At 35.2% G+C, this 12,881-nt stretch overlaps 1 protein-coding gene across 2 annotated transcripts in view; it reads right to left on the minus strand.

The window, feature by feature from the left end:
- LOC123526837 (trifunctional purine biosynthetic protein adenosine-3-like) overlaps positions 1 to 12,855 on the minus strand; it is a 59,036-nt gene extending 46,181 nt beyond the window's left edge. For both annotated transcript variants that reach the window (XR_008367086.1, XM_053523411.1), the window contains exons 1-5: positions 12,767 to 12,855; positions 4,367 to 4,511; positions 3,742 to 3,864; positions 1,672 to 1,819; positions 1,146 to 1,257 (exon numbers count right to left, since the gene is read on the minus strand). Coding sequence is in view for 1 of the 2 variants with exons in the window: in XM_053523411.1 (XP_053379386.1) it covers positions 1,146 to 1,257; positions 1,672 to 1,819; positions 3,742 to 3,864; positions 4,367 to 4,511 (528 nt within the window). In the remaining variant the exon portion in view is untranslated. The remainder of the gene's footprint in view (positions 1 to 1,145; positions 1,258 to 1,671; positions 1,820 to 3,741; positions 3,865 to 4,366; positions 4,512 to 12,766) is intronic.
- Positions 12,856 to 12,881: the final 26 nt, after the last annotated feature.

Genomic DNA, 12,881 nt, shown 5'->3' on the forward strand with positions numbered 1-12,881 from the left:
CCAGGAATCAAATCTGGAGCATTCACCACAATAGGGAAACAATGTGTCCACTAACACAGACCATTAAGCATACAAACATATATCAAATGTTGTACAATAATTTTTGGGAGTAAAATTTCTGCCTACAAGGAAGAATTCCATTTAATTCAATTCAAAAGGTAAAACAAGAAACTCGGCAATGCCACGAAACCAGGTTTTCAACACTTTTCATAAGAATAAAAAAGTATACTGAATCACAGTGCACCACTTTAAAGCACAACCCTAACCCTAACCCTAACCCAACCCTAACCCTATTTTTAGTAACAATGACCTTGACCTTGATCCCAGAAACCCCAAAATCAATCCCAAGGTACAACTTTATATAAGTTTTCTATACACCAAGTTTCATCATGATAGCTAATTCCTAAGTCAAGTTATTGACCGGAAACCCTTTTTCTATTTTAAGTAACAGTGACCTTGACCCCAGAAACCCCAAAATCAATCCCAGCCTTTGTCTTGATATAAGCTACATACATACCAAGTTTTATTCAAATATCTTTACCGAAACAAAAGTTATTGACCGGAAACACCAGTTTGACGCCGCCGCCCATCCGCCTGCCCGCCCGACCAACGACATACCCCAATCTAATAACAATCATGGTAGCACATTTGTCCCTTCTTTTGTTTTTAAATTTTGGACCATTTGTGAAGTCTGGTTGTGAGCAAATGGCAGTATGAATTAATTTTATACAGTTTACAGTTATTTCAAATACCAACCTATTTATCAAAACTTGATTAAAACAAGTATGCATGTATTTGTTTCACAATACAGGAAAGATGTACATTTGAGAGCCAATCTGTTAAAACCAAATTCAAGGCTTCATGACAAGCAAGGTTCCAGACCAGTGACCACCCATACTGCTCGTTTATCCCCACATCCATATACTGTTGATTTACCAATTTCAGCACTTGTATACAGCTGATAAGCAAACACTATGGATCCAAATCAGACTGCTACAGTGTTGGTTTTTGCAAACTCGCTAAATTATGTTTCATTTAACTTACACTACTTAATTAAATGACAGCACACCTCACAGAAATTAGTTCATCATAATATCGTAAACATCTATGTTCAAAGAAACAACAGCAGTCATTAGAATAAGTACCTGTAAACATTCCTTCACAGCTTGACAAGCCTCCGCTTTATTGGTCGCTATGACAACACCTTTCCCAGCAGCTAATCCTGAAGCCTTGACAACCAGGGCTGGGAAATCTGCACTGTGGACAAAACAAATGTACCATTTGGAAGGTTTTAATTATTATCACAGTTTCTAAAATTAAGAAAAATTATGAAAAGTATATTACTGCTAATTTAGAAAATGGAAAAATTTATGGAGATAAAAACAACAGCAATAAATATGCAGTCTGGAATAAATTGTCTTTACAAAAATATTTACATGTGAATGTTCTTGCATTAGAAACAAATGTTGCAGGAAACAACCCCCAAATATTGGATTACATTACTTCACGTCATTGAAAGCAGTAATAATTCTAAACATCACAGCCAAAGTATGTACAAGGATATATAGAGCACATGAATTTCTACACTGTATCTACACACATGATTTAACATGCTTTTAAGACAAAAAGAATTTTATATTTAGATCTATTACATATTGTTAAAATTCACACCTTTCTATGTAGTTAATGGCATCCTCGGCATTGGTAAAACATGCAAATCTGGCAGTGGGGATATCATGTCTTTTCATAAAGTTCTTTGAGAATTCCTTGCTCGACTCTATCTGAGATGCCTCTTTGCTTGGACCAAAGCACGTAATACCTAAATATAGAAATATTGCAAATTGAATTTACAGTGTACACACAACATACATTTATTAGAACCAAAAATTGCCCCCTACAAAGACAGTTATGAAAGAGACTGAAATATCAATAATTGTGGATGTACGTATATATGTGTACAAATAGTTACCTAATCCCTAGGTATACCATTAATTGTATCTGCAAAACATTGTCAAATAATTTCTATATTCTATTAAAATTACACTGTTTTTTTTAAATTCTTACAGCATGCATAGGTCATTACATGTTGTACACAAATCCTGGAAGCACATCACATATACAAGTACAAAATCTCAAATCACCCTATTTATCCAACAACTACATTTTCCGTAAAGATGTCCAGTTTTCTCAGTACGAATTAAGGCTTAAGCGAAATAAAAATCAGGGTTTATTTTATTACAATTACATGTAACATACCATTATTGGGTCATGTTTCCAATTTAAAAATTATCTCCCCCAACCCGCAAATCTGAGATAAAAATTCCCTATTAAGTACTCTATAAGGCCGTAATTAAAAGATTGCTTGCAATAACACCATCCAAAGTTTGTTCGTGTGGCTAGATACTAGGTAGGGAAAATTTTCTGTTTTTGTATAAACATATCAGCAAAAAATATTCATCTAACTGGCCAGAAAAAAAGGTTGGGTCCCATTTTCCATTTTCACAAGTAGATTGTGTTACTGGAAACAAATGATTTTTTAATGATAGCCTAAAATAGTTAGGAAGAAAACTTTTTTCTTTAAAATGTAAAGCAAAACAGATATCAAGGATTATCTATACGGTAAATCATTGTAATGAAATACAAGTCTGCCAGAAAGTTTTTATGTTGTTGTCATTAATACAAATGTATGTAACGCATAACTGGAAGTTTAATTCCTAACTTTGACCAAAGCATTGCTAAAAGTTTAAAAGACAAGTATGTACATTTCCCAAAAACTCCATATTTATAAATGTGTTTTTAATACAGAGTCTTTCTTCAATATCCACAATATTCAGGGCTCTTAATAAAGCTTATCTATCTTTCCAATAGCAATGGCTTTATTTAAAGTAAGATAGGCTCTGAGGCTAAGCACTCAATATATCAATAATGTTGGTAAATATATTCCTGCAATCAAAGTCTCTAATAAGTCTTAGACACCACTCCTGCTTTTGAGTCATTTGTCCATTTATTTTGTTGGATGTTGTTTGTTTAGAGTTCAAGGCCATTTTTCAACAGTATTTTAGTTATGTAACTGCAAGCAGTTAACATATCCATTGTTCCTGGATTCTGTACCAGTACAAGTTGTTCTCCAAAAGTAACTGTCAACTTCCCCACATGAATCAGAGGGCGGGACAACAAATGGTTTCAGATACAATGTCAGTAATCAAATCATCATTGAGAATTTACGCCTCCCCGGAAGATCGAGCTTACAAACCCACAAACTATAGATCTGCACTTTCCTTATTGAGTTAAGAGGACAGGTTTTGTCTAGTGTTTAGTCACAGGCAATGCTGGTCATATGGCAACTTTCCAACTTTTAATTATGGAGGAAGACCTAAGGTGCATTTCCAGCATTTTTTCTAGCATTACATGGGTAGACCTGTTAGCTTTGAATTTAGTGTTAGTTTTCAACATTATTTCAATTATATAACTGCAGGCAGCTAACCTAACCAGTTTTAATGGAATCTGTACCAGAACTAGTACTTAGGCAGAACCAGTGACCTGCAAGCCAGTTGGACAGCTTCAAGTGCTTAACAACATGTCCAGGGCTTGTTGAACCCAAAGAGGTCCAGAGCAAGTGATCACAAGTCACTCGGCCTCAGCAGCACCCTTGTGTTTATAAGAGAGTGGCGAAATGGCAAAGGATGTCTTAATGAATGCCCTATTCTTTTTTTTTAATAACAATGAATTCAGTGTACCTACCTTGAGCAGTTAGATGATCAGAGATTCCTGCAGCTAATGGATCTTCAGGACCCACAACTACAAGGTCTATTTCATTGTCTTTACACCATCTACTCACTTCATCAAAATCCTTCAAATTCAATACTGTAAGATAAGTGAAAACTTTTTATACAGGTTACAAAGTATTATATATATAGATGGTTAACAGGTTAACTTTCCAATGAGTGAAAAAAATAATTTTTTTTTACATGTATATAGTTTGAAAACTTAAAAAGAATGGAACTGGTAGAAATCAGTTTTGATGCAGTTGAACCAACTTTTAAAAGTTTAGTCACGATAACCCAGTGTCAATTCTAATGTTTCAAATGCTGATACACGCTTACATTCACTTGCTATGAACAACCTCATTAGCAGAATGATCTGTTACATGCTAATATGGCTCTATGCTCTTTTCATGAGTAGTGTAACAGACCCGTGGAAAACAAAACTGCTAGAATGGAAACCTTTTCAAACCTCTTCTTTTATCTTTTTAATGGCTTCAGCAGTGCTCTAGATATTTCATCTTGACACAAGCATGATGCCACATGATCATACTGATTATCATATTTATAAAGCATTCATAGCCTTTAGAGTTTATGCTACTTACCAACATTGTCAACCTTTCCACATCTGGCAGTTCCGGCATTACCAGGGGCAACATATACAGCCTTCACCTCTGGTGACTGTGCCAGTTTCCAGGACAATGCATGTTCTCGACCACCACCACCAAGTACAAGTACTTTCGAGGACATCTGAAAAAACAATATACATGTTATGTTTTTAGCTGCATATTCTACAAGAAAACTAGATTAATTTAAACCTTTTCAGTATAAAACTTCAAAGTTTTTTTTTCTGTTATTTTCCACAACCACATTCATTTCAAGTTAGTATAAAATGACATTTAGAACATATTCCAGGGCTTTTTCTTCCCCTATAATTTATATAATAAAGCTTCCTCTGATAAAGGAAAGCATTCCTGGAGCTAAAAAAAGCGTTTTTTTCCCCCAATTCTGAACTAAAAATTCCCACATAATTATCCACTTTTCAGGTTCCTGCTGTAGATACTGGTAAGGCTTACAGGGTTGTCAGATCATAAAATTAGTCATCTCGATACGCAAAATGAGTAAGGCTACAAAAAGATATAATGGAATTCATTACTTTAGTATACTCTTAGTCTTATCTAACACTGGAATACTGTTTTGTCTGGCACACCTACAACAAACAGATTGAGGCTGACAATGGGGCAATGCTTGTAGTAGTAGATATACATGTAACTCACTGCTACAGTAATACTAACATTTTACTCTGCTAATTTTCTAAAATTGACTGGTTAATAATTCAAAATTATGGGCAGTCTTTACCATGTTTACTTCTTTTTATTCAGAGGGACGTTCACTAAAAATTAACCAAATGAATAGTCAACTGTGGATGTACCTTGCCCAGTGATAGCCGGAAATTACAGGCACCTGGTTGCACTGATTGTAGTTTTACGTAAATGGGCAAGTACGAAATGTTTACTGCTTTTAACCTCTGAAGTAACACTCTCTCAGTATAAAAAAAATAACAGTATGTCCAGAATTCGCTTTTTAAAGAATCTTAAAAATTAAGCCTAAGGATAGATATAAATCAGGGTTTTTTCTAGCCAATTTGGGAACATAGCCTATACCCCCAAAATTGGGAACTTTGATGCGTAAATGTTCCAAATTGGGAAATATTTAGTCCCATAGCATACAGTAAGGATGTGTAAAATAGCACTTTCCCATACACTTTTTTTCACATTGTACAACCTCTTTAACATACTTCCATTACAAAATCGTCCAATTTGGTCAATGTTTGTGCAATTTTGATAAAAAAAAATTTCAGAATGCAGATTGGGAATTTTTGCACTCATTTTGGGAAAAAATACATACTTTATGGCATTCGGAATATAGCCGAGTAACGGCTATAAAAATGGCCAAAATAAAACCCCTGTAAATACAAGGCATGGCATTCCGCCATTATATGCAACAGAACTACAGCTGCTGACCTAAGCTTGAGTTGGTTTCACAAACGGTAGAAAGCCACTAATTCATCGTGGCACAGTTACTAAAACAATTGTCAATAAGGTTTTTTCTATGATTTAATGTAGTGAGCTTGTTTTTGACCTTGTGTAATCCACTTATTTTTATAAGTTAAAAAAAGACAACAGTTAGGAAGCCAGGTCATGCTCAACCCTCAACAGCCAAAAATAATTTAGTGGTTCAAAACCTTTTGCAAAACCAGTCATTACCTAGAGATAGTACCTAAGTTTTTTCAAATCATACGCTTGAAGTTAAAAAGCTTTGAAATGAAAACAAATGTCCATATATTTCTCAAAAACAGAAATATAGACAATATTTTAACCAGAAGTGTGGAGTTATGAGCATTTAATATGTTCATGTTAACGAAAATTTTGTGATCAAGGAAATGTAACTCTTCTTTAAGATGGAGAGCATAAACATCAAAGGGACATAATATAGTGAATATTTTCTAATTGGGTGCATTTGATTTAACATTCAACTTTGATCTGGATTGCTAAATAATAATCCATGATACTGTGTGCTAAAAATTTAGAACATCTGGAACAGTCTATCAACAGCAAAACTATGCTTTAGCAGAATGCAAATAGTTAAGCTCTAACTGGGATCCGAACCCAGGACCTCTCACACCTAAGGCAGACACTACCACTTCCCTATAACAGCAGTAGCTAATAGCTATGCAGTTTAATTGCTGGATTACATTGTGCGAACTGGAACAATAATGGGTGAACTCCGGATTATCGGCATATTCGCTTTGTTACCTTACGACATTTTTTGTGTAAAGAAAAAATATTATCTAATGCTGCCAAAGTCATAATCGGTCAAATCAGCCCAAATTTCTCTGATGTGTTGTTCAGGGTATGAACTTACTAACTGGTAGTACCAGTGAAATATTACTTCAGGCCTCGATCTTGACGGTAGCCCGGTAGCCCGAGGCTACCAGTTTTTCAGGTGGACTACCGAATTTCCCAAGCTGGGTAGTCCGTCGGGCTACTAAGTTTTCAAACATGTTAATAATAAAAGCGTGAAATTTCACCAATTTATCTGATGTTTCCTTTTAAATGACAACGATATTTTCGGTCCGCATAACAGCGGTCGGCCATTTTTCCGAAATTTAAATCCCTTAATTTTCACAATAATTACAAAAAGAACTTCATGAATCTGAAATGAACATTCTAAATAATAGCTTTCGTATATTTATGCATGAATTGATGACTTCAGATTTGCAATATATAAAGTAACTTTACAAAATTTAGAAATTACATCCCTAAAAATTACCTGGATTGACTGGAATTTACCCGCGAATCGTAAAAAAGATATCAAAGTGTCATGCCAGTAATTTTCCATTCCACGAGCATGTGCGACCTATCATTTCGCCGTTACTTAAATTTTATGTTTATCGACACGTACACAAAAAACGCTTCAAATTTTCAGTACCGCTTAAGAAGTAATACAGTTTGAATTCTATAATGATTTTAATAAGATGTCGACAGAAATGTAGGCAAAATTCTATAAAAACGATCGAAGTTTCATGAAATTAATTGTAGTTTCAAACAGCGCGATCTTAATTATTTATTTATTTCTAAAAGTAAATAAATAACACATACTATGGTCATAAAATTCAGACTTTTGACAAGAAAGTACAAAAAACAGAATTAAAAAATCTTAAATAATGAACAAGAGGACCATGATGGTCCTGAATCGCTCACCTCTTCCCACATGACCCAGTTTTGAACTGAGTATGACGTTTTTTCTATTATTTGACATAGTGACCTAGTTTTTGAGCTCATGTGACCCAGTTTTGAACCTGACCTAGATATCATCAAGATAAAAATTCTGACCAATTTTCATGAAGATCCATTGAAAAATATGGCCTCTAGAGAGGTCACAAGGTTTTTTATTATTTGACCTACTGACCTAGTTATTGATGGAACGTGACCCAGTTTCGAATTTGACCTAGATATCATCAAGGTGAACATTCTGACCAATTTTCATGAAGATCCATTCAAAAGTATGGCCTCTAGAGAGGTCACAAGGTTTTTCTATTTTTAGACCTACTGACCTAGTTTTTGATCGCAGTTGATCCAGTTTCAAACTTGACCTAGATATCATCAAGATAAACATTCAGACCAACTTTCATACAGATCCCATGAAAAATATCTCCTCTAGAGAGGTCACAAGTTTTTTTTATTATTTGACCTACTGACCTAGTTATTGATCGCACCTGACCCAGTTTCAAACTTGGCCTAAATATCATCAAGATGAACATTCTGACCAATTTTCATGAAGATCCATTTGAAAGTATGGCCTCTAGAGAGGTCACAAGGTTTTTCTATTTTTAGACCTACTGACCTAGTTTTTGACCACATTTGACCCAGTTTTGAAACTGACCTAGATATCATCAAGATGAACATTCAGACCAACATTCATACAGATCCCATGAAAAATACAGCCTCTAGAGAGGTCACAAGGTTTTTTTATTATTTGATCTACTGACCTAGTTATTGACCGCATGTGTCCCAGTTTCGAAACTGATCTAGATATCATCAAGGTGAACATTCTGATCAATTTTCATGAAGATCCATTCAAAAGTATGGCCTCTAGAGAGGTCACAAGGTTTTTCTATTTTTAGACCTACTGACCTAGTTTTTGACCGCATGTGACCCAGTTTCAAACTTGACCTAGATATCATCAAGATGAATATTCAGACCAACTTTCATACAGATCCCATGAAAAATATGGCCTCTAGAGAGGTCACAAGGTTTTTCTATTATTTGACCTACTGACCTAGTTTTTAAAGGCACGTGACCCAGTTTCGAATTTGACCTAGATATCATCAAGGTGAACATTCTGAACAATTTTCATGAAGATCTTGTGAAAAATATGGCCTCTAGAGAGGTCACAAGGTTTTTCTATTTTTAGATCTACTGACCTAGTTTTTGACCGCACATGACCCAGTTTCGAACTTGACCTAGATATCATCAAGGTGAACATTCTGACCAATTTTCATAAAGACCCAATGAAAAATGTGACCTCTAGAGTGGTCACAAGCAAAAGTTTACGGACGGACGGACTGACGCACGGACGGACGACGGACGCTGCGCGATCACAAAAGCTCACCTTGTCACTTTGTGACAGGTGAGCTAAAAAGCGGCAGCAATTTAAATACATCGAGTAAAACGATTTTTGGCAAACAGATTTCTGCAAGTGCGGATGAATAGGTTACGGGACCTCGTGAACATAAATAAAAACAATGATTGTTTTAAAATAAAGCAGTATGATGTCGCTGTTGTTTTTAATAAGTTTAATAAGTAAATGAATTTTAGTACATGTCTTTTTTGACTCGACACTATGTCAGATATTCTTTTCAAACAATAATGTAAATTCCTTGAGGGCAAATAGGTCACAGAGGTAGGATATCTACTATTATCGTTTGACACATTTACCTGTCAGTTTATACGGGATATTGCACATTCGCTTTTAAAAAAAATAAAGAAGATACTTTTTTACTGATTTCTTCTCAGCAATTTAAAGAACCGAGGCCGTATGATCAGACAGTGGATAACGTACAACGTAGACGTAGATGTAGATGACAGTGATATGCCACATGGCGCGAAAACATGACGTAATGCCATGACAATCTCGGGCAACTAAACCGCTTTGATCTCCACTTCAGATGCCATGATACCGACACACTTCTTTTAGCTCTTTGAGGGGGTTTTAATTGATGATGAAAACAAGGCCAATTACTTGTTTATCAACAGAATAATTACCAATAATTGTTAATGTTTTTTTTTCGCTTTAAACACGGGTGGGTTGATGATGATTATTGTGTCCATGTCGCCCCGGACTGTGATAATAGGCTACATTTACTTGATAATAATGCTTAAAAAAAAATACCGACCTACCGACCCTACTTTTTTTGGCCATGCCACCAGAAGCACAACATTTCTGGGGGGTTGGGGGCAGGGGGGACTAACCAGGCTGATCCATTATTGCAGTTAAATTTGAACAGCTACACTATATTTTAAAGGCCCTGGCTAAAAAAAGTAAGTTTTAGAAGGGTAGTGCAAATTTGAACCCCACGCCTGGCATATAACTAGATACTGGTATAGGTCTTACTTTTTTTCTACAGTTTTCTCCCATAATTTCTGTCTGCTAGTTACTTGAATATTGCAACATGGTTATCCACTTACGTTGGCTTAGCCTGCCCACGGATAGTGTGGGTAGGTTCTACCTACCTGTGATCTACCTGTGTCTAGGGCTGTAGTATTAGCCTAAGCTTTAATGGCCCCTCTTGTCAAGTTCCTCATCATACAATCCTCTTCTCTAAATAAGTATTTTTAAATCAATGTTCTCATACTGCGCTTAGTAACAACTACTCTTGAATTTCTTAGTATTCCAGTTCTCATCATTTAGTAGGCATTTAAACTGATTTAGATTAGTTGCAGAAATTGTTTCTTCTGATAAATTATTCCAAAAAGAAATTGATCTCTGACTGAAGGAATTTAATCTCATATTGTGTTTACACTTTTTGCTTTTAAACTTCAGATAATGTCCACGCAAATCGTCCTGAGCCAATGAAAACAAACTGTCCCACTTCAAATCATCAAGATTATGAACTGATTTATAAATATGGATCATATCGGCACGATCCCTTCGATATTCCAGAGTCACAAGACCAAGTTTTCTTAACCTCTGTTCATATGGTAAATTTTGCAATGATCTAACGAGCTTAGTCGCCCTTCTCTGAATGTCTTCTAACTTCTTTATATGCTTCTTTAAGTATGGAGACCAAACACATGATCCGTATTCAGTTGCCTACCATTTAAATAACTGAATGTTGAATCAAGCATAAACTAAAATACATCATATTTATAAACAAAATGATTTCGGGCAATTAAAAATGTTTTCGGGCAAGTGGTTTTCTTAACTTACTTGCCCGAAAGGACAAGTGCTGAAAAAAATTAAGGCGAAGACTGTAATATATTTTTCTCTTTTTCATAACGGGACTACCAGAAACCTGGTCGGGCTACTTGATTTCACAAGTTGGTAGCCCTGCTGGCTACTAGCAAAAGTAGGTTAAGATCGAGGCCTGTACTTACACTGAATCTTTTATATTTGCCCTTTTTGCAGCTGTCAAACGGCAAAGATGGTCAGCTTTGTCCAAATATAAGTAATTATTTTACCAGTTTTGAGAGGATTTCAATTGATGGGAAATTACAGTTACAAACTAAATACCTTTCTGCAACACATGGAGTCATTAGCATTCACTGTCAATCAGTATTATGACTAAGATCGACTGTCATTCATTCATTTCAAAGTTTCATAGACAGAGTCCGTTGTTTACATTTACATCGTAACCGGTGCACTTGTAAAAATCTCTTTAGTTTGAAAAATCAAAGTATGCGAAGAGCTATGGTACGGTCTCTACATTACCCTCATACACCAGCCACACACTAACATTGCCTCAACAGACACATTTGAATTATATACCAAATCCTAAAATTTTAACAGGCTGGTAACATTAATTGCCCGATCGGGCTTACGACACAAAAAGTAATATTTCTTGACAAATAATGAATATATTTCTTTCAAACTTGGTCCATTTATTAAGCATAACATATGATGCTTATCAAGATAGAAATAACTTTGTTGCCTTCAGTTTTGTTAGAATTACTTCCCCTTTTCAGATTTTTATGATGCATAACTTTTGAAGTCCAAAAAAAAAATGTTTTAATGCAATGCTTAAAGCAGAAAAGGTTCAATGGCTTTCTATTGCCCCAAACTTGTGCGCCAATACCTTTATTCTATATATTTAGGGTAAATACTTTGTTTCTATTATGAGGCATTTTTTTTAGAACTAACATTTCTCTATAATGTTGTAAGTGAAAGCAGAGTAAAATGTATACATTCATGTACTAGCGCAATAATTTAGAGCATTAGAAAGCCATTGAACCCTTTTTTGTTTTAAACTTAGCATTAGAACATATTTTTTTGGACTTCAAAAATTATGCGTCATAAAAATTTGAAAAGGGGAAATAATTCTACCAAAATTGAAGGCAACCAAGTTATTTTTGTTCTAATTTGTATCAACTGTTATGCTTAATAAATGGACCAAGTTTGAAAGAAATATCTTCATTACTTTTCAAGAAATATTACTTTTTGTGTCATAAGCCCGATCGGGCAATGTTACCAGCCTGTTTAACATTATTTATAAAAGGGATTCTTTACAGTAAATCAAAGAGCTACAAAAATAAATAGATTGGCAACTTGAAAGGCATATAGAGCAAATCTCGCCAACCTCCCGTGACAAAAAAACGAGATCTCGTTTACCGGAAGTGGCGCTTTCTCCACGCGCCATTTTGTATGGGAAAGCAATTATTCATCGGTAAAATAATTATCACCGTATGACCACGCTTCTTTCGATGGCAAAAAAAAACATGTACTTCGTGTCTTAAGACCATTTCACATTAAACTAATTTTGTTTTAGAAGCTAACATGTATTTTAAATGTAGTTTTAAATGTAAAAATTGTAACTCCATGCTCGCCGATGTTTGTTTTTAGTAAGATAACGCCGAATCACGCTCTGACACGAGCTCACGCGAGATTACAGCCAGTTGCCATTCTGTGTATTTTATACTTCTTTGAGTAAATCAACTTTTTGAACACAGGGAGTACTGGTGCACATATTCAAACCAACAAACAGTAGGTACAAGCCAATATAGGAAAAATGTTATTAGTGCAACCGAGTGCCTGTGCTGGAAATCGACGGTTGGGTGAAAGATGTATATGTAAATGGAATGGAATGCACGTGAAAATTACGCTCACATTTAATTGGCTTGTGTTGCTTGGTCACGGAATATTTTAAATATTTATCAGCTAAAAATAGAGCAAGTCATACAAGATTGTGCAAAAGTAACCAGTGCAAGCAAAGATATATCGTTCACCTGCACTATTTCAGCTGTTTTGATACTCTTGTCCGCAGTTCACGTGCAGTTTGCACCGTAATATAAACACGCTGTGATTTATAAATCAGAATTTTCACGACGTGTGAAATAAATA

Source organism: Mercenaria mercenaria, chromosome 14, assembly GCF_021730395.1.
Source record: "Mercenaria mercenaria strain notata chromosome 14, MADL_Memer_1, whole genome shotgun sequence".
Taxonomy (NCBI): Eukaryota; Metazoa; Mollusca; class Bivalvia; order Venerida; family Veneridae; genus Mercenaria; species Mercenaria mercenaria.